This window comes from Aulostomus chinensis, chromosome 24, assembly GCF_037954235.1.
Source record: "Aulostomus chinensis isolate RoL2024-O1b breed Wild chromosome 24, RoL_Achi_v1.0, whole genome shotgun sequence".
Lineage (NCBI taxonomy): Eukaryota > Metazoa > Chordata > Actinopteri > Syngnathiformes > Aulostomidae > Aulostomus > Aulostomus chinensis.
The window spans coordinates 10,343,321-10,363,444 of NC_141343.1; the positions used below are offsets into that span (position 1 = coordinate 10,343,321).

General features: G+C 42.7%; 2 protein-coding genes across 4 annotated transcripts in view; both read right to left on the reverse strand.

Moving 5' to 3' along the window:
- Positions 1 to 888: 888 nt before the first annotated feature.
- On the reverse strand, positions 889 to 17,295 carry etnppl (ethanolamine-phosphate phospho-lyase). 3 transcript variants are annotated; one of them, XM_086198098.1, is made up of 14 exons: positions 12,753 to 17,295; positions 12,197 to 12,270; positions 11,221 to 11,339; positions 10,736 to 10,895; positions 8,342 to 8,416; positions 8,163 to 8,256; positions 6,265 to 6,381; positions 5,373 to 5,455; positions 4,959 to 5,184; positions 4,370 to 4,524; positions 4,069 to 4,158; positions 3,025 to 3,155; positions 2,853 to 2,923; positions 889 to 2,754 (listed from the first exon to the last, which is right to left on the reverse strand). In XM_086198098.1, exons 1-14 carry the CDS (start codon positions 12,810 to 12,812, stop codon positions 2,659 to 2,661), a joined length of 1,551 nt encoding a protein of 516 aa, XP_086054224.1. In that variant the 5' UTR covers positions 12,813 to 17,295; the 3' UTR covers positions 889 to 2,658. The 3 variants fall into 3 exon arrangements, with proteins under 3 accessions (XP_086054224.1, XP_086054225.1, XP_086054226.1); XM_086198099.1 differs by having other exon boundaries at positions 890 to 2,751; XM_086198100.1 differs by lacking the exons at positions 12,197 to 12,270; positions 12,753 to 17,295 and adding an exon at positions 11,709 to 11,947 and having other exon boundaries at positions 890 to 2,754.
- The window catches only part of LOC147238655 (uncharacterized), a 50,757-nt gene continuing 47,924 nt past the window's right edge, over positions 17,292 to 20,124 (reverse strand). The window contains exons 33-34 of the mRNA XM_086198097.1: positions 17,949 to 17,987; positions 17,292 to 17,642 (exon numbers count right to left, since the gene is read on the reverse strand). Of these exons, the coding sequence (XP_086054223.1) occupies positions 17,640 to 17,642; positions 17,949 to 17,987 (42 nt within the window). The 3' untranslated portion in view covers positions 17,292 to 17,639. The remainder of the gene's footprint in view (positions 17,643 to 17,948; positions 17,988 to 20,124) is intronic.

Genomic DNA, 20,124 nt, shown 5'->3' on the forward strand with positions numbered 1-20,124 from the left:
TCTGAACTGTCTTGTGACTGATCCAGGATCCCTTTCAGCTGTCCACGTTTACATGAATACGTTGCTGCACAGAGACGACTGTGATTCTACCGTTCTGCCACATTGATTACGTTTGTGAAAGGTTTTGGCGACCAGAAGGTAGTGTCATTGATCTACATTTTGCCGCATCGTATCCAAGTGAATCATGAAATTAAGACAAAAATCAACTTTTTTTTTTTTCCTCCTTTTCATTTTTTTACTGTCATGGAAGTTAATTAGATCGTCCAGTTAACGGCCAAGATTTATTTTATTTAAACCTAAAAATGACAACCGTGCCAGGCTGTAAGATTTTTCCCGTCTCTTCTCTTGGTCAGGCAGCTGAGACTGACCAAATGCAAGTTAGCTCAGCACAATGAACGGACGTGGGTTCCAAGTGGGGGCCCCAAATAAAAGTTCCTCCCTCTGTGGTTTAAACCGATAAGGTTTCACTTTCTCGTACAGAAGGAATCACCCTCACCCTGTCTCACATACCTGGCCGTTAGCAATAATAGGAGTCACTCTGTGAGTCGTCAACTGGACTGTTGGCTGATGTGATACCTGGGCTTCTGGCTATGCATCTGATTCTAAAATTAAAAAAGGGGAAAATATATGAAGCACAACTCTAGTTTTATCAATGCATGCAAAAACTATTGGAGAAAAGGGTGAAAATTGTGACTTTTAATGGTCAGCGTGAACCCGTCCATTCATTTTCTTGAAGGTAACAAGCATCAGCAGGTCCGTGGAAAGCATCTGTCTTCTTGTCTTGCATTGGGGAGGGCAAAGAAGAAGTATTTTTCCTGAAAAAAAAACTAATGGCTGCCCTCCTTTACGTTTGAGTTTCAGAAGCCCGTTTGTCTGCGGTTGCAGATAAATACCACAAATCATTCTAAAGCTGCGAGACAAAACAAACAGAAAAGGGAGCTCTGCACATTGTCGTCCGAAGCAGTGTTTAATGAGTATGAAGCTTTCAGTCACTTTGGTTGAGCACGACTGGAGGTATTTCAGAACAAGCTGAACACGCGTGTCACCTCATGTAGGTGAACCATGGCAATGGGATTTAGAGCTGTCGTTCTCCGGCTCCCAAAAACTTCACGAGAAATACAACCAGGGGTGGAGTTGTACTGGAACTCAATCATGCAATGTAATTTGTCACATTCATAAAACAAATGTGTGAATAATAATTACAGCACTGTAACCAGTAACTTCCACCCGTGGACACAAATCAATCAGGGATTTGTTCATGATTCAAGCAAGTGATAAAATACTGCAAAACCACCAGGAAATCCATTACAAAGTGCAGCTTTTCTGTTTCTATATGCCACACTTTCATCCATCTATGGCCGCTCTTTATTATACACATTTAAAACCCTCATTAATCATCGTCAACACTCGGAACTGAACGTACAAATGTACTTGTGGAAAGTAGGCACGGGACAAAATCTGAATACTGCAATGCAGACAGGTTTCTTGTTTCCAAACGGTAGTGGACGGATGTGCGTTCGTTGAGCGGAGCGGCTCTGATGGCCTCACCGGTCAGTCATTGTAACCAGTGTCGATTTAGCGTTACAGCACTTATTTACGTGTCAATAAGACATGAGGCAAGTCAGTCAACAAACAGGTGCTTGGAGATGATGTTCACACTGTGATATAATAATGATAAACCGCAATAACTGATATTCTTAACAGCTGCTAAACAGTTTCAGCTTGTTACCGCAAACAAACACTGTATATTCTTGTAATTAAGTTATCAATTTTTGCTGACCTGGGGATAACAATTCCACGAATAATTACAATTCCTCCAATTTTATTCGCCTTTTTAGGGGGATGAAGAAGATGTTCTTCAAGTGTTACTGCCTCGTAGTTCTGCCGTTGTCTTGAGCAGCATGTGGCGATCGTACGGTGTGCTTCTTATCAGATCAGAAATCTGATCTGGTGCCATCTGCAGGCAATAAGTACGCTGCAGGGTCACGTCAAGCTTCAAAGTTAAAAGCCCTGCTTTAAAAATAAGACGGTAAGCATGGTTTGGTCTAGTTTTTACCTCAGTCGTCAAGGAGACAAAACAACCTGGAGAAAAAGTATAAAATGTGTCACTGTATGGCCTGATTGACTGGATGTGTATTGTCGACTGGGCAGCTCACGTGACGGAGCATCCCAGTGTCTCCCTGACGGAACATCCTTGTCTCTGCCGAACACGACAAAACTCATCCGCTTGTCGATCTTCCCCAAGAGCAAAATACTGCTCATGGCTTTGTGTTGTCATGTTTCCTCTGATCGTGAAGGACATGAGTGCGTTTGTAAATAATTGCAGACTTGTCATCAAAGAGTGGTTACTCAGTTGGATCGGGACAGAAACTTCATCTTGACATATATTCTGTTTAGTATTGCACAAAAAAAAAGACGAAAAAAAATCACTCTATGAACACGTTTTGACATATTATCCCCATTACCTGATAATACAGTGATGGGAATGCTGAACCGTAAAATTTTAAAACTACCTGAGCAAACCTCACATACAGACAACATACTAAAATAAAAAAAAAAAAAGTACATACGGTGGTACTTCATTCTCCCAGTGTCTTGTCAGCTCTTAGTGTGTTGTTATAAAGCAACATATAGCTGGTGGAGTCCCTTCAGAGCGTGTCATGTCTTGAGACGTTTGGCTTGTGGATGAACTCCTTGACCCCTGCTTTGGACTAACCCACTTTGATACTCCTGTCTATCTTCCTCAGCCAGCTGCTTTGGATCAAACCATCAACAGATACAAATGAACGTCTCATTTTCGTCCCACTCGGGCTACCATTCAGGAATGGAATGTGCACCGGAGTCATACTGACCTTCCTTCTGCTGTTTTCATTCTCTGCAGGCGATAAGCCGGACGGCTTCAAACCGGTTGCTTCCTCAAGCTCTGGAAACGGACAAAGATTGCAGCCGTTCAGGCGCCGTGAACGATCATCATGAAACGTCTCAGTGCGGTCAGAGCCGGATGGAACGCTGTCATCCACGTACCTGAGAGAATACGGTCAATTTTCTCCACCACCATGTCAGCGTCCTCAGTGCTGAAGCACATTGGGGGCTTAAACTTCAGGACATTGCGATGAGGTCCATCAGCGCTGAGGAGGACGTGTTGCTCCTTTAGCCTAAAGAGAAGATTACTCATATAGAGTGGATGCCCGTTAAAAAATAACGTGCCTCTTCACATCGGACGGTTGGACTCGGACTCAGGAGTGCATAGGTGCGAGCAGTGACACTGACGACTGACACACCTGCGTGTCATTATTGGTATCTGCTCCACGTGGGCCTCGGTCAATCTTCCCGGAATGCTTTCACAACGGCTTGATTTTCAAAGGAATTCGGCAGATGGTTCCAGCCCGTATGTCAGAGGATTCAGTTTGGCACAAGTGTATCTTAACAGATGGATTCATTTCAATTCATGAACTGTGAAAAACAATCAATAAAAATTGATTGTGCCCTTGCCTCATGACCCGATACATGAATTTAGCTTTAATAGAGAGTAACCACTAGAGGGCAGCAAAACACATCAGCTGAGTCTTGTCTGCAAGTGTAAGAGTTCAACTATTTAAGTTCATCGATCACACATTCACTAAAATCTTTTTGAACTTAAATATTTAAAATGTTAAGGCTCCTGTTTGTCTTTTATGCCCCCCCCCCCAAAAAAAGGGGCAGATTTTCAAAATTTGGTCGAGGGCTGTCGTGTGGACTGTGGAAGAACCTGCCAAATTTTGAGTCAGGTATGTTGTACAAGGGTTTGGCTGAGCTCTTGTTTGTTAGACGGTGCTCTAGAGCGCCCTCTATTTTGTAAATATGTTATAATATTTAACATATTGATTTCAAAGGCTGCAGATGAATGTCTCTGCATGTATGTGTTTGGTCGTTGGAATATTGTAATACAGCTTGTACTTTGTGCATAGAGACAGCTGCTGAGCATTCGGTAAATGAAAAAAAGGAGAAAAAAAAGATTATGGGCTGCATTTTTTTTTTACCGTATATCTGATTTTGACATGTCCTTCATTCATTTGACTCCTCACTTACCTATAGATGACCTCCTGGGCCTCTGCTGTAGCTGGAGTGAGCTTCACCCTGTCCCGCACTAGCTCCACCCCAACAAACAGGCCACGCCCCCTGCAGAATGTGACATGCAAAGATCCTGAACACCTGTGCTTAGTTCTCAGCCCTCTCTGGATAACAATGTCATAAACATGAAATGGAACCTCTCTCCTGAGCACAAGGTCTCACAGTTGACTGCAGCCAACACATGGACTCAGACCAATGAGTGAATGTGGCCATGAAAGGACAGTCACCTCAGAACTGTAACTCTGAGTGTTTTTATTACCTAATATCTCCAACAAGTGGATGCTTCTCTTTCTGCTTTTCCAGTAAACTGGTCAGGTGTCCCCCCACGCAAAGTGCGTGACCCTGGAGATCCTCTTTCACAATCACGTCTAGGACAGCCAGGCCGATGGCGCATGACACTGGGTTACCGCCGAACTGAGAAATATAAAACCAGCACACAGAGGAAAAGTCACACCGTGGTGAGCTTCATGTTACGCGGGATGGGAGGAGGGTTTGGTGCATTCAAATAACCAACACTCTGAGTACGTGACTTGGAAAGAACCAAATGAAAGGGATCTGTATTGTAGCTTGTTGAATGCTATCCCAGCTTTTCATTTCACAGGAAATCTGCGACTGTAAATGAAGAGGAGTTGATTGAAGAGGACTGGATAGCAGATGCGTTGATGCGCTTAGCAAATATGGACTTGGATGAGGTCAGAGGTCATGTTCCCTCTGCTATCTGCTTTTCTAATTTCTTAATAACAAAAAAAAACAACAACAACAACAACCCTGCGAGCTAAAAAAAAAACCAAAACAGTTTGACAATGGCACTTGCATGATTCCTCCGAATCATGACACATCGCTCTTACGGTGTTGAAATATTCCATTCCAGATGACATGAAGGCCTCCGCCACTTCTTTGGTCGTGACCACACATGACATGGGGTGGCCGTTGCCAATCGGCTTTCCCATGGTGACGATGTCCGGTACAAAGTCCTCCCCTTGAAGCTGGAAGGCCCAGAAATGGGTACCGACACGCCCAAAGCCCACTTGGACTTCATCGGCGATGAAAACGCCACCCGCTTTGCGCACATGTCTGTGGAGGCAGAGGGGGTGCAAAAATGGTACATTCCACACATGCTCTGGATACGTGGTGTTGACGTCGTCATTTAACAGCTTTATCTTGCTTAGCTGGTTCTTAATGCAATGAGAGAAGTGCCTTGAGGACTCTTGCGTGCGAGATGCGATCACAAATCATGTATTTCCCCCGTCTTGAGTACCTACTCTGCCACTTGCTGGAAGTAGCCCATGGGGGGAATGACCTGCCCACCACAACTCTGCAAAGACTCACCAATGAAAGCAGCGATCTGCACAAGAGAAAAATAAATCAGACGAAATCTGCAAGCTGTCCTGATAAAAGAGGGAGAGAGGAGGAGTCACGGATTCTTTGACCTGTAGACTTCCCTCTTTTGTAAGTTCACTTGTCGGTTGTCTACGCAGGGGGGAAAAAAAAAAAAAAGGCAGAGAGCTTACGATGCAATATGTGGAACAGAAATGAGTCTCACTGTCGATCGCTGTGGAGAAACATTTCAACGCTGTTATCTCTTTCCTTCTCCTTCTTTCTCTTCACACAAATATACACAAACTTTTAGTAGAACCTGCAATTCCTCTCTGTCTTGCCGCTGGAAGCACCTTCTGCAAAAAAGCCAACTATCCTGCACACAAACAGTCCCTAAGGGGGCAGGATTCTGGTTTTTGACCCTGGGCCTGAACCTGAGAATTGGGAGAAACAATGACAGAGGGGAGAGGGGAGCAGAGAAAGGGAACGGTGGAAAATTAAATTCACAGATGAAAGAAATAGATTCCAGTGACCATCCATGAGAGTCAGAACTGAAAAATATGCATCTGCAATATGAATTGCTGTGTTAAAATGTAAAAGCTTGCATCCTGGCTTCATTTTGATGTCATTTTGCGGGGATGGCTGATATTTTCTTGGCTAGGCATGCTCGTCTTGAATCAGAAAGATTGGGGGGGAAATGGCTTGCTGATTGACCTAAATAATAGAGCACAAATCACAGCGTAACCACAGGAGCCATCTGCCGTGAGTTGACTTGTCGTAACGCTCACAGTCACGTTGGTAAGAACGGAGGGGCGACAAGTAACAACTCTACCGTACCTTGCCTCCTTCCTCATGAGCTTTGGCTATGATATCTTTGACTTCTTCTGCGTATGCTGTGGCAGGATCAGGGTGGTCCACTCGATATTTGCCTCTGTACACATCTGGGCTCGGGGCCTACGCAGGGGATCAGACAGATGTGGCGGAGATCACTTTGAGCAGACTCAAAAGACGCGTAGCGAACATTCATTCTGACTTTCTGAGTCCTGTGTAAAAATGTACTCCACAAATACAACATTTACGCTCAAAAAAAAAAGAGGGGGGGGATCCAATTCACCTCAAAATAATGAGACGCCCAGAAGACAGAACAGAAGTCAAAAGACAGAAGTCCTTGAAAAGTAATGACAAAAATCGTACACTTCGGAGATGAAGCACAATTAAATGTCAATTGCAATTCTAACATGAGGTGTGGGTCACCTTTGAGTTGAACTAGTACAATAAATGTCGATAAAAATTAAAAAAAACAAACCTACAGCGTATTTTACTGAGCTTCTCTCAATCGGAAGGGAAGAAAGTGAAAAGTTACACGTAAAGTGAAAAAAAACACCTCCGTTTTACATATTTCATTCAATGTGTATCTGTCTAAGAAGGACTATTTTCTATTTTACACGTGAAATCTTGAATTGCGGATTTATGTGAGTGTGTGCGTCAGCTAGAGAGGGAGTGAGACCCCCCCCCCCCCACACACACACACACACACACACACCTGCCAGAACCTGAACGGCAGCTTGACTCCTGCCAAGTTTCAGAGTTCATGAATAAAATAGTGCGGGCAGCCCCACCTTTGACACCAGAGTCTATTCTCCATGGATGCCACTCGTCTTAGCGTGGCCGTTCCTTCACTCCCCTGTCCTCGCGCGTGCTCGCACGGACGGATGTGTGTTGTGTTGTTACGTCTTTCAACTTGCAAACGTCATGTTACGGTTCCTCTGGAAATGCATGTCAAAACCTGTCGCCCACTCACAGGACTCGATGTAATCGTATTTGTCACTCTTTGTATGTTTGTTGTACGCCGCACCACCTGCTGGATGAAGTCGGAATTTGGAGCGAACATCCAAGAAAGACTCACTGATCCTGCTAATTCATGGAAGCAGTTGTTGCTGGGCGTTTTAAAGTGATCAATCGATCGATAATATCACTTACCAACTTTAAATTTGGTGCAGCTTCCATCACGCTTGGGAGCTCCCAAGTGACATTTCATCAAACGGAACCTTAAGAGACGACAACTTTTTGTCGGCACGCGTTCAACTCGCAAGCAAAAGGTTGCAAACCAGCCTCTGCTGATGAGATGGTAAGTTTACACGTTTCCAAGTTCCCAAAAGTATCCTTTACATCAGCCTTTATGTTTTTGTTGTTTTCTGGTTTCAAAATGACTTCAATGCAACTTTCATGAACAGGGAGTTTAGCGAGGTTGCCGAGCAACAAACCAGAAGTGAAGGAGGTTCCTTTTTTCCCACACGCAGAGAAATCGATTATTTGGAAGATGCCAAGTTAAATGAAAACAGGAATATTCCCACGGCTGACGCGCGTATAAATGCCTCACCTGAACCAGATGTTAACCTCTACTGGAATATGATGTAAACGTCGCTGATGCTTAATTATTTAGGGAAATGAAGAAGTTAAAAAAAAAAAGCAGCAGTACAGATTTGTGAATTTGTGATTTGTGAATGAATGGAGAAAAAAAAAGTGTAATAACAACTCCTCCACTGTTTAATTTGTAGTAAAACAGTATGTCTCCCACACACACACACACACACACACACACACACAGACGTGCGTTCTCATCCATGCGTGATCGAGAATACACAGTAGGCTGCTAAAGCCCGCTCCAGCATGTTGAGTCATGCGGTTTTAATAGTGAGCAGGCTTGTGGATGAGGGGGAGGTAAAAGCACTCACCACATGGACAAACTGGTTGTGCTGGGCATCAGACAGCTGTTGGAACTTATAGGGACTGATGTCAATGAGTGATGAGACATGGCCGTGGTATGCGCTGCAAACACAACACAGTCCAGATGTGATATCCTCACCACCTTTTCTACAAAGTATTTCTTTTTACTGAACAACGACCGACACACTTTTCCAGGGTGATGATATCTTTGTGGCCCGTGTACTGCCGTGCGAGTCGAAGGGCCAGGTCGTTGGCTTCGGATCTGAAGTTCAGAGGGGCAAGGGTTAGTCCACGTTACTCAGTCACCACAAAACACACAGGCGGATTTCAGGAACAGCTGGATGATTCACGTCTTCTTTTTGAGGCTGTATCATCGATGAATAAATAAAGGATCAAAATCAGGATATCAAAATCAGATGAAATCAAAAGTAGAAATCCCTAAACTTTCAGGTCACACGCGTTCGAGGACACCGGACTGTACATGTGAGAAGACATCAGCGCTGATAACGCGTCTGCGGCGGGAGCGTGTTCTTTATCCCGTGTGTGTCAGGTTTATAACTAATAGATACATTATCTCGCTCAGGCGTGGAGAGTCATCATCATCAACATTATCCCACAAGAGGGACCTTCAGCAAGCAGTGTAAATAAGTAACCACACGCACGAAGAATCGGGGCTCTTGAGTTTATGGAGCAAAAAGGCTAAAGTGTACCGGGTGTTCTTTTGTTTTTTTGGGGGGGCTGGGGGGGTTAGATTTATAAAGCTGTGCATTGTGAAATCATACGGCTGATTCCTACTCCCGTCTTGAGACATAAACGGATGCAAACGATACAAAACAAATTAAAAAAAAACTAAACAACACAGCAGAGAAGCACAAGCGTGAAGTTGAGAAAGTTACTGGACGACGAAAGAGAGGCCAAAAAGGTGGGAAAGTTGCAGGGTCGAGTATCGGCGAGGTCTCACTATCAAATGGTTTGTACATATTTACACGTATATATATATATATATATATATATATATATATATATATATATATATATATACACATACATATATATACACATACATATATATATACATACATACATATACATATATATACATACATATATATATATGGGATATATACACATACCCATTTACAATATATATATATATATATATGTATATATGTATGTACATATATATACATATATATACATACACATATATATACACATATATATACATACACATATATATATATATATGGGATATATACACATACCCATTTACAATATATATATATATATAAATATATATATATAAATATATATATATATATAAATATATATATATATATAAATATATATAAATATATATATATATATATATATATATATATGGGATATATACACATACCCATTTACAATATATATATATATATATATGGGATATATACACATACCCATTTACAAATACATTTCCAGGATTTTTGTACACCTCTGAGGAGAAATGATCATGTTTTCCTTGAAACGTCTGTTTATCCATTAAAGAAAACCTGACAAATGCACGGAGCGATGGGAGGCAACTGGCAGCATCGAAAGGAGCAGGGTTTTTTTTATTTTTATTTTTTAAATTTTGACAGTTTATGGAACAATAAAATACTGCTCTACGTGACTGCGGCGATTACATTTCACAGCCCGAGAAAGCAGCTGCATTGTGCGAGGTATTAATGACATTGAGTGAGCGCTGGTTTATCTTTATTGCTGTTTGAGAACGGCGTGTCACCTCGTTTGGATGTGACTGCGCGAACAGGAGAACTTGTTTTTCAGTTTGACCTCACCAGGCATCAGGCTCTGGAACAGGGCTGTCCAAAATGGTGCCATTCAAAACTCCTTAAAAAAAATAAAAAAAAAAATTTTAAATCCCAAAAGTTGTTTCCATAATTTGATCTTCGCATTCAATCTCAGTCTGATACTGCCTCACGTGAAGTTAGGCTCCATTTTCACATGGAATTTAGGCTCTCCTGGTTCTGGAAATATAAATGGAAGCCCCTTACAAAATAAAAGTATGACATACTTATCAAAAAAATTTTTTTTTCAAAGTTTCTTTTTTTTGGGGGGGTGCGTGTGTTTTTGCCGCTGGCCCCACCTTCAACTTTTGATTCTGGCCTGCCCACAAAGTTTGGTCACCTCGACGGGAGTCACAAGCGGGTAAGGTATGGAACATTCCGGGCATGTGCTCATGCTCAACGCAAAAGCCGCCTGCCTGATTCCATTTCGTTGAACCGGTTTGGTTGTGATGTCGGTCACATTTATTGATTTGAATTTGAACGTCCGCATCTGCTCGGAGCAGCCCTGAAGGTGAGGAGAACGTTAAACCGTCCGCGGACGATGAGGAGAAAGCGGGGAAGTTCAAGCAGACACAAATAAATGAACTGCAACTGTCCATCAATGATATTATTGTGAAAAGAAAAATATATCGATACATACATAGGAAAGCTCATAACAACCCAGAGCCACACCCAAATACAAAACAAAAACTAGCCATTCGAGCCGAGCCTGATTCGTGCTTCAACGGCGCAAAGGTGAACCAACGTACCCAGAGTTGACAAAGTAGCACACAGACAGCTTGTCGGGCAGCGTGGCCTGGAGCCTCTGGGCGTACAGAACAATGTTGTCATGCAAGAAACGTGAGTTTGTGTTGAGCAGTCCCATCTGCTGCGCCCCTGCCTTCACCACATCTGGGTGACAGTGGCCAACTGAGGAACCAGAAAGAACACATCGGCTCAGCTGTGACACGGAATGTGAGCGAGTGAGTGAATGAATGAAGTACACCAGGAAAACACTGAAGTTTAACGCTCTGACTCAAGTAATCCTGCGCATGCCCTCGAGTAAAAATCAGCTTCCAACAGAACTCCGCTAAATTCCAGGTGTTAATTATATGTTGGATGGAGAAAAAGACCAATGTGAAGTATGCAATTTCAGACACACCAATTAGGTACATTTCTCACGCACACATGAAAATACATTGTGTGTGTGTGTGTGTGTGTGTGTGTGTGTGCGTGCGTGTGTGTGTGTATTCACCATGAGCCACATTGTTGATGCAGTCCAGGTAGCGCTGTCCTTTCTCGTCATACATGTACTGACCTTTAGCATGCACAATCTTGATGGGGTCGTGACTGAAGAAAATCTTACAGGATGGCCTACGGAGGAGGAGGTCACGTTAATGCCAGCACCTGGGCAAAGTTTGCCCTCCGCTTGGTTTGATAGATGAGTGGAAAAAACAGAATTCATCATTTCTGAGTAGTCATGGCCTAAACGGGAAAACTCCCCGATAAACCATGACAATGCTGCAACCACACGAACCGTCTTGCAGACGGACGTGCATGTTTTCACTCCAGTTTGAAGTATTTGAAGAAAACGAAAAGCAACTTCGGCTTGCAGGTACTTCATGTACGCATCTGTCATGAATGAAAGTCTCACCAGTCAAACATTGTTGAGATGCTCAACCTTACTTTCAGTCCGTCACAGGAAACGTTGCTGTATTACGTCACGAATATCAATTCTCTTACCCAATGTGCGTCTTTCTCAGGGCGATAGTTTTGTTTTTGTCTAATTTCTCCGCCGACATCCTGGGTTCAGTCTCTCTCTCTCTCTCCCTCTCTCTCTCCTCGTCCTGACTGACAGACCAGCTGCTGTATTATAAGCTGGAGCGTCGCGGCGTATGCGGGACACACGCGCGTGCGCGCGCGCGCGCACACGCACACACCCCACAGCACAGACACGCCGTTGGTCGTGCAGCCTTCTCGTGCTGCCGCGACCAAGATGACGTCGTTCGACGTCACGGCTCGCAGGTTCCTCGACAACAGTCCCTCCTCCGCAGCTGTTTGTAATTTAGCGACGTGTTCTTGTACGCCGTGGGCTCGTTTAACGTTTTACGAGAGTTTCCCTTCCCGCGTTTACGACTTTTTTTTCTTCTTTTTTTAACAATTTTTATGTGTTATCACAACATTGAGACGTAACTGCCCAGCTGTTGACGGCTAAAAAGTTTCATTTATACCTCGTGAAGCTCATCCAGAGAGCGAGAGGGAGCAAAGCGCAGTCACAGCAAAGGGTGGCTCTTTTTTGAATAATCTGAAGGAAAAAAAACACAAAACATTTTGAGTGATTTCACTTTTTTGTTGACTACGTCATTCCATGTGTCCATTCATAGTTTTGATGCCTGCAGTGAGAATATTCAATATAAATAGACATGAAAAAAAACATTAAATGAGAGGGTTTGTTATGTATATATATTTATTTAAGTGTGTGTTGTCACAAAGGTGTTGTTTGCAATGTAAAATATCCTGCATTTGAATTTCACTCACCTTAGATAACAAACTACATTCAACCAAGTACTGACCATGTCAGATGACATAACATCTGTGGACCTATACTTTTATATACACGTCAGTGCCAAGACTTTGGTGTATAAAGTCCATTTAATCAGTCTCGAGTGAAAGTGCCCCGCTGCAACACAGGATGTCGGGTGCAGCATCCAGTCAAGACTTGAGTGTACACACTTTTGGTAGTGTTCTGCAGTAGTTTTGACACGTTCAATTCTGTAATGTACCTACATTTCTGAGACGAAGCTGCCAGATTTTTCGGAGATAAATTCTGATGATCCATCCATCCATTTTCTTCCACTTATCCTGTTAAGGGTCACGGGGTGGGCGGTGGAGCCTATCCCAGCAGCCTTCAGGCGAGAGGCGGGGTTCACCCTGGACGGGTCGCCAGTCCATCACAGCACCAACACATAGAGACAGACAACCATTCACACTCACAGTCACACCTACGGTCAATTTAGAGTATCAATCAGCCTCGTCCCCTCTTGATGTCTTTGGACTGTGGGAGGAAGCTGGAGTACCAGAGAGAACCCACACAGGAACAGGGTGAACATGCAGACTCCACACAGAAAGATCCTGTGCTGGAGCAGGGGCTTGAACCTGGAACCTTCTTGCTGTGAGGCCACAGTGCTGACCACTGCACCACCTAAATGCTGACACTAAAACTTATCTGGTTGGTGTCCAGTGAAGAGGAGTGACTCGGCTATACTCTTCCAAGTAAGCTCATGCGGCAATGCAGTTCTCGGTGAGGTATTAATGACAACCAATAAAGTATCGTGTACTTGAAAGACTGTGTTTATTTGGCTCCAACAGTACAGTCACATGAAATGTCATGTTGAAATATGTTTGAACACAAAGGTCTTCAAAGAAACGTCGATCTCATGGGTAAAAAAAAAAAAAAAAAAATTAAAGATACACCTCAATCAAAAAATCAAATGTTAAACAATGGATTTTTTCCTTTGCGTTTTCTGTTCCTGGACCAGGATTACGTTGTATTTATTGTAATAATCTGATTTAATTAAGGCTGTAACGGAGGAGGCAGTACAACTGTGAGCAGTTGTGATAAGAGACTGGTTTTTTTCATGCAGATGTGACCTTCACTCTTTCACCTTGCTGAGTAAAGTGTGGCTCATGTTGGCTTATGGTTTCTTCAGAGGATATTTTTGACCCATTTTCACAACAACGACACATAAACAGGTGTGTGTGTGTGTGTGTGTGGGGGGGGGGGGGGTTCATCATTTTTGAGAACCCTGAAAAGCTTTGCTAATACTGTCTGTCATATTTTGGCACTTCTGCTAAAAGCAGACCGAAACAAAATTTGAACGAAAGGAAACACACAAAAGTCAAACAACAACAACAACAACAACAAAAATATAATCAAATTAAAAAAAAAATTAATTATAAAATAGCTGCACATGCTAAAGATACAGCACCTTGTGAGAGAAAAATACTGTAGCAAAAGCTGGAAATCAAAACACCAAATTTAAAAAAAAAACAACAAAACACATTGCAAATGAATAGTAAGTTATGGAAACAAGCGAAGGGGCATAATTTGAGGCAGAAAATAAACCAATCAAACCGATGTTCACATCTGTTTGTCTTCTGGTATATATATATTTATATATTTGTACAGGTAGTGGTATACAGGGTAGCATGACCAAAGACATGGATCTACACAACGTGAAGTTCCAGCTGCGTTCGATGCCACACACATGAACCAGGGTATAAATTGCACTTCTTGTCAAATGAGCACATATTTCAACAGTACATTAATAATCCACTATACACATATCAAACTACATTCAATGCAGTGAGAAGGAAAGAGAGACAGAGAGAGAGAGAGAGAGAGAGAGAGAGAAAGCAGTGATATTCAACTTTGCACTGGCTGGGCCATCCAACATACAGGCCATCAGTACTCTGTTGCCAAAATTAAATAAAAGCAGATGCAGGTGTGGTAAGGCCCAAAGCTGCAGTAAATACAGTGAGTACGTACTGGTCTGTCTTGTGTTCCTTTCGAATGCCGTTTTGAGTGAACACTTTCACGATACCTCTGCATGATTCTTCATCGCCGAACTGAAAGGAATGCTATTTCGAGCCTTCATTTAAGAAATTATAGAAAAATAAATAATGTACCACTTAAAATACTGAGACAAATACACAAATGTATGCAAACAAAAACGACATCAAATCCCCAACAACAATAAAGAAAGGTGTTGTGTAGTTCTGGCCACTGGCAGCGCATCAGTTCTTGACCTGCTATCAGACAGCACCATTACGACCTATACAGATGTGCATCAACTCGTTATACCGATGAGAGAAACTGTACAGCCAGAAATGGATATGTGCAGTCACTGCTAGCACAACTAAAATGTTGGTTTGTTTTTTTTTCCACGTCTGACCTACACTAAATCGCTAACACACCAGTACCACGCTGCATAGCGCCGGCTATGTCAGAAGGCAATTTTAACACAATGAACATGAAAACTATGATGAAAAAAAAAATGAACCTCAAACTTAACTACAATACTGCTTTTTTTTTTTTCTTTCTTTCTTTTTTTTTAATATCTCCACTGGTTAGGAATGTGACATAACTGGCCACTAGTTAGACTGTGGTTTCTAAATAGAAACTGAAATTGAGCTTTTCTGTAGAGAATACAGCAAGAATTCACCCCCCCAAAAAAAAGTGTATTTTTGCTTTTCAATGACTCAAAAATTGCACCCACAAAGATATTTTTTCCCCCTCCTGCATGACTTCTTTGTGACTCCACAGTGCAGAAAGAGCCAGCAACGTTTACTTAGCTTGAAGCTAACGGCGGCCGATAACAGCAAAGCTGCCCAAATGCATCTTCATACCAAACACTCAAGTGTCACTAGAATCCATGTCGTCTTTGTCCAGCTGGACGCTCAGCGGTCAACAAACACTTTGATTTGAGATGAAAAGAAACACCTACAGTTTGGCACAACCGTGAACGAGCACAGAAAAGCACATGTGAGTTCGCTGAATTTAAACAGTTTGAGGTTATTGAGGATACGGCTGGATATGGATGACACGGCGTTGGAGGAAAGTTTCTAAACAAAGGCATGTGAGCAGTTTGGTTGCCACAGCTGTTGCTAGCTATCAGTCACCGTTAGCTTCGCGCTACGCATACACGGCCTGGCTCGTCTGCATTCTGGAGTCTCAAAGAAGTCGGGCAGGAAGGAAAAATGTCTTTATGAGCTCCATTTTTGAGTCCCTGAAGGCAAAATACATCAACTGTCACTTTCAGGTCTAAACTGAGATGTAAAAGATTAAAACTGAGGTTGAATTGAACAAGAAAACGTCATACCTCTGCCAAGGAGACGACAAGAGCGCAGAGTACAAAATAACCTTGGAGGCGACGAACATCAATCAAACTTTTTTTTTAAATTACATGTTGGAAGGATCTGCTCCGAATGCTGAAAGGTTGTTTCTTGGCCGATACTCTCCCGCTCGACCAAGTTTGGTGAAAATTGGCCTCATCGTGTTTGCGTAATACCGTGAACGAACAAATCAACACGACATCCTCGGCAGAGGTAAAACGCCTGCTCAAATCAGTTACAGTCGACTGTGAAACAAAAGCTGTGCACTCGACTTCCCGCACTTCGAGATAAATGCTTCTTTTCAAACATTTAAGAAACACAATGTGTACATGCAGTGAACTGACAACACCACACAAGTAAGACCCCAAGTAGCATATTTGTTACAATGCTGGATGCGTTTTGCACCACGAGCTTCTTGAAACCCACGGGTAAGAAAGGTGGCCGTATCGTCAAAATGGATGCCATCTTTCCGCCCAGGTGAAGCCGCAAGCAATTTCGACATCCTGCTAAAACTGTGTCAAAACAGTGCGCGATGTGTCTCTTCAATACTCACAAAAAAAAAATTGAAATAAACACCATTACAATGTTGAAAATATGATATACATTTCTGATAAAGGAATGAATAAAAGCTTGAGGCACCAAAGGCTGTTATACATAAAATACAATGTTTAAGAATGAGAGCAAAAAGAAAAAAACAACAACAACACGTGATTGCATTCTATGAACGCTCTCAGTAGATCTTGAAGCCTTGCCTGCTACGAGGCCGACACTCCAGCTGATCTCCATGGAGACCGATGAGACTCTTAGTGACTCTCCTGCAGAATCCATACCCGGGGCTCTGAGCGCCTCTCGAAACCGAAACCCTCACGAGCCAAATTTGTTTTCCTATCAGTGCAGTGAGCCCGCCGAGATCTCCCCTCGATAGTCGGAGCGCCACACCGAGGCCGCTGAGCCACATGAGTGCAACAATGAAAACCTGCTGATATCGCACCCTCTGCAGGTTATCACCACAATAAAGCAACAACACCTCGACTCTCTGGACTTTTCAGGCTACCAGCCATGGCGTGACTCCCTTGAAGATTGAAGAGAAGCAAAAATGACTAATTCAGAGCTCTGGGTTTGTTTGTTTTGACCATATATGTTAGTTTTCTGCAGAAGCCACACCACACAACAGTGACATGTATGTACATTACATATAAATATAATTTCAGTACACGACTCATGCTTTTGCAAGGGGTGCAATGCTCCGTTTCAGTCTTCTTCTTCTTTTTTTTTTCTTTTAGTCTTTTAGAAAATGGCGCTTCATGGATAGGTGGCGGTGAGCTTGTTGAGACGAAACAACACAAATCACCGAGCGTTTGGTGTTAAGAGAGCCAGTCCAGATCCACCCCTCCATTTCCTCCTCGCACCCGTCTCCGTTCACCCCCCCCCCCCCCCCCCCCCCCGTGAGTCAGGCTGGGCTGTGACACTCCAATCTGAGTCATGCAAAGACTGAGAGACAAGTTCTGGCACCAGCCGTGGATCTGAACTCCATCCCGATGTGGATGTGAGAGAGCAGACACACACATTTGTTTGCTTGTTTGTTTGTTTTCCACACGGCGATGTGAGTAGAAGCAGCTTAGGGTGTGACACTTCGGACAGTTATCTCTTTTTGTATCATTGTACACATAGACTTCTTTTCTTTTAGATTTTTTTTTTTCCTCCTCCCCATTAAAAAAAACTATAAATACCATAAAAGAAGCATTATTTACAAACTCCATGCGTTTCAGGTTAGAGTGATCACTGCAAGAAAAACACAGAAGAGAAAAATGACATGTAGGTGGAGATGTTGGACGTCGTTTCACGGCTGAAAGTTGTTAAAAGTCTGGGTCGCTTTTGTTATGATGCCTAAATCGACAACTCCCATGCAGACACAGAGGAACAAAACATCAGAAGACGAATCGATCCATCAGTCTAAGACTTTAATTCTTCTTCGCCCTTTTATTTCACATCGACGGATGTCAAGAGCAAACAAGCTTCTTGATGCTGTGTTCACTCTGCTACACAGGTTGGACTTTTTTTTTTAACCAAAAATAATACTTCTCTTACCTTCTGCCAGCATCCAGGCATTGGTAATCCATCTGGGCCCTGTGCGGCAGAGAGGGGAAAACAATCACCACTTCAATGGGATTTTTTTTTTTTTGTGATAAAACACACAGTGATTTAAAATGAGTATATTTATGTCACAAGGCCACAAATTAACCGCAGTCACAAAGGGGAATATCGTGTTAAATCAAAACTTGAACAAAATCGAAACCGAAAATGAGCTGCACTCATTCATCTTCTGCTTTTTGTCTTCCGAAGATGATCGTAGACGATGATCTTACGTGCCTGATATCGGAATTCTAACTTTTATCCTTCGGAGTAAAAAAGTGAGTGTTGTGAGTGAACCGGACTGGCGACACCAGGTTTCATCTGATCTCCACGTGACGACGTTTCCGTCGGCTTTTTAAGCGACCGATTAGCCGCCACTCTTTATGAGAAATAAATGCTTTGAAATCCTAGAATACAGTCTTAAGTGACAATTTATTCAGAGGGTTAGAACGTTTTACGCAACTGTGAACCCCGGACATGTTTTTTTACCGATGAGATTGTGTCGTAAGTTCTGTTCTTCTCATTTTGTGACATCTGAAATAGTTCCGGCAACTTACTGAACTTACCATTAGATGAGTCCGCCGTTGCTAAAGCGTGTGGCATATTTTGTCACGGAGTAGCCAAAAACATCTTCAAATACTTTATGAATATGTGGGACAATGCTGTATGAATGTTACTGAAAACAGACTGGGACGCCAAGTTCAAACTTTGAAAAAAAAGAAAATTATAGACGTTGTGGGGTTTGAACGCTTCAGGAAATATCTGAGATAATATGGACACAGCGCAAAAATATCATGTATGTCATAGTAATTTTTTTTTAATTTTTAGACAGCGATGTAGAAAAATAAGTTTGTGTAGCAGGGTTAGGCTGGCCCTTAGATATGCTGCTACAGGCTTAGACTGCCGGGGGATCTCCCATGGTGCACTGGGCCTCTCTCTCCTCCTCTACTCATGTGTTACTAACTCATCTTCTTCTCCGGAGCCTTTGTGCTTCCCCACTTCCCACATCCCTGACTGATGCTGGTGCTGGAGGAGGCTCCAGACCTGAACAGGCTCCAGCTGCCACCCTTAGTATCAGTATTAATATTAGTACTACCAGTACTTATATCAGTCCTCTCAATACTGTATTCGCATTAACATCAGCAGTCTGTTTGCTCCCATAAATCTGCTCGTATTGTGCTGGATTTAATGTCTTGTTTTGAACCTGTAGAGGTGATACTTGGTAGCTAGCTGTTGTGAGTGTTTGCCGTTTTTCTCCTTCCAGCCTGTTCATGTACCCGCCTGTCCATCATTCTCTCCCTCTTTATCTCTTTCCTTCTCTCTGTCTTCCTCCATTATCTGTCTTTGTCTCTGCCCCGCTCTCCTGCTCCCCCCCCCCCCCCCCCCACCCGTCTAAGCAGACGTCCGTCCCCACTGATCCTGGATCTGCTCCACGTTCCTGCCTGTTAAAAGGAAGGTTTTGGTCGCCGCTGTTGCAGGATGTGCTTGCTGATGGAGAACTGTTGGGTGGAGGTTCATTGAAGGAGTGTGGGACTGGACCTGCTCTACTAGTAAAGAGTTATGAGAGAACTTTGGTTGTGATTTGGTGCCATAGAAATAGAACTGACTTGATTTAACGAGCTATCGGTCATTCTCGAAAACACAAACGGCGCCATACTTAACACGTACACCGGCAATGCCGCTTGATGTGGTGATTGACAATGAATTCAGGACATAACAAAATGGTTCAGAGGTTAAGCTTCTAATCGCTCAGTTTTAAATGTCTTGTTCGTGTTTGTACATTTTACTTTTAAGTGGACGAGTTTGAGGCAAATGTGTCCAAAGTATCACATCATTTGAAATGTAATGAAGTAGAAGTGTGGTGTATAAAAAGTACTAGAAATACAGATATTCCATAGAAGGAATACTTCATATTACTTGAGTGTTCTCCATTCGATTTAACTTGGAGGCCAATTGATTTTCTTGCAATAAAATAACCATCTGGAGCCGCTGACTAGTTTACATATACACGTCCCTGAAGAAATACCGAACTTGATTCTACGGTTCACTGTTTTGTTTGGAAAGGAAACATCAGGCAGGGAATTGGGTTTTAAACCAGATAGAAAATTCTGTTTTTTTTTTAAGAACACCT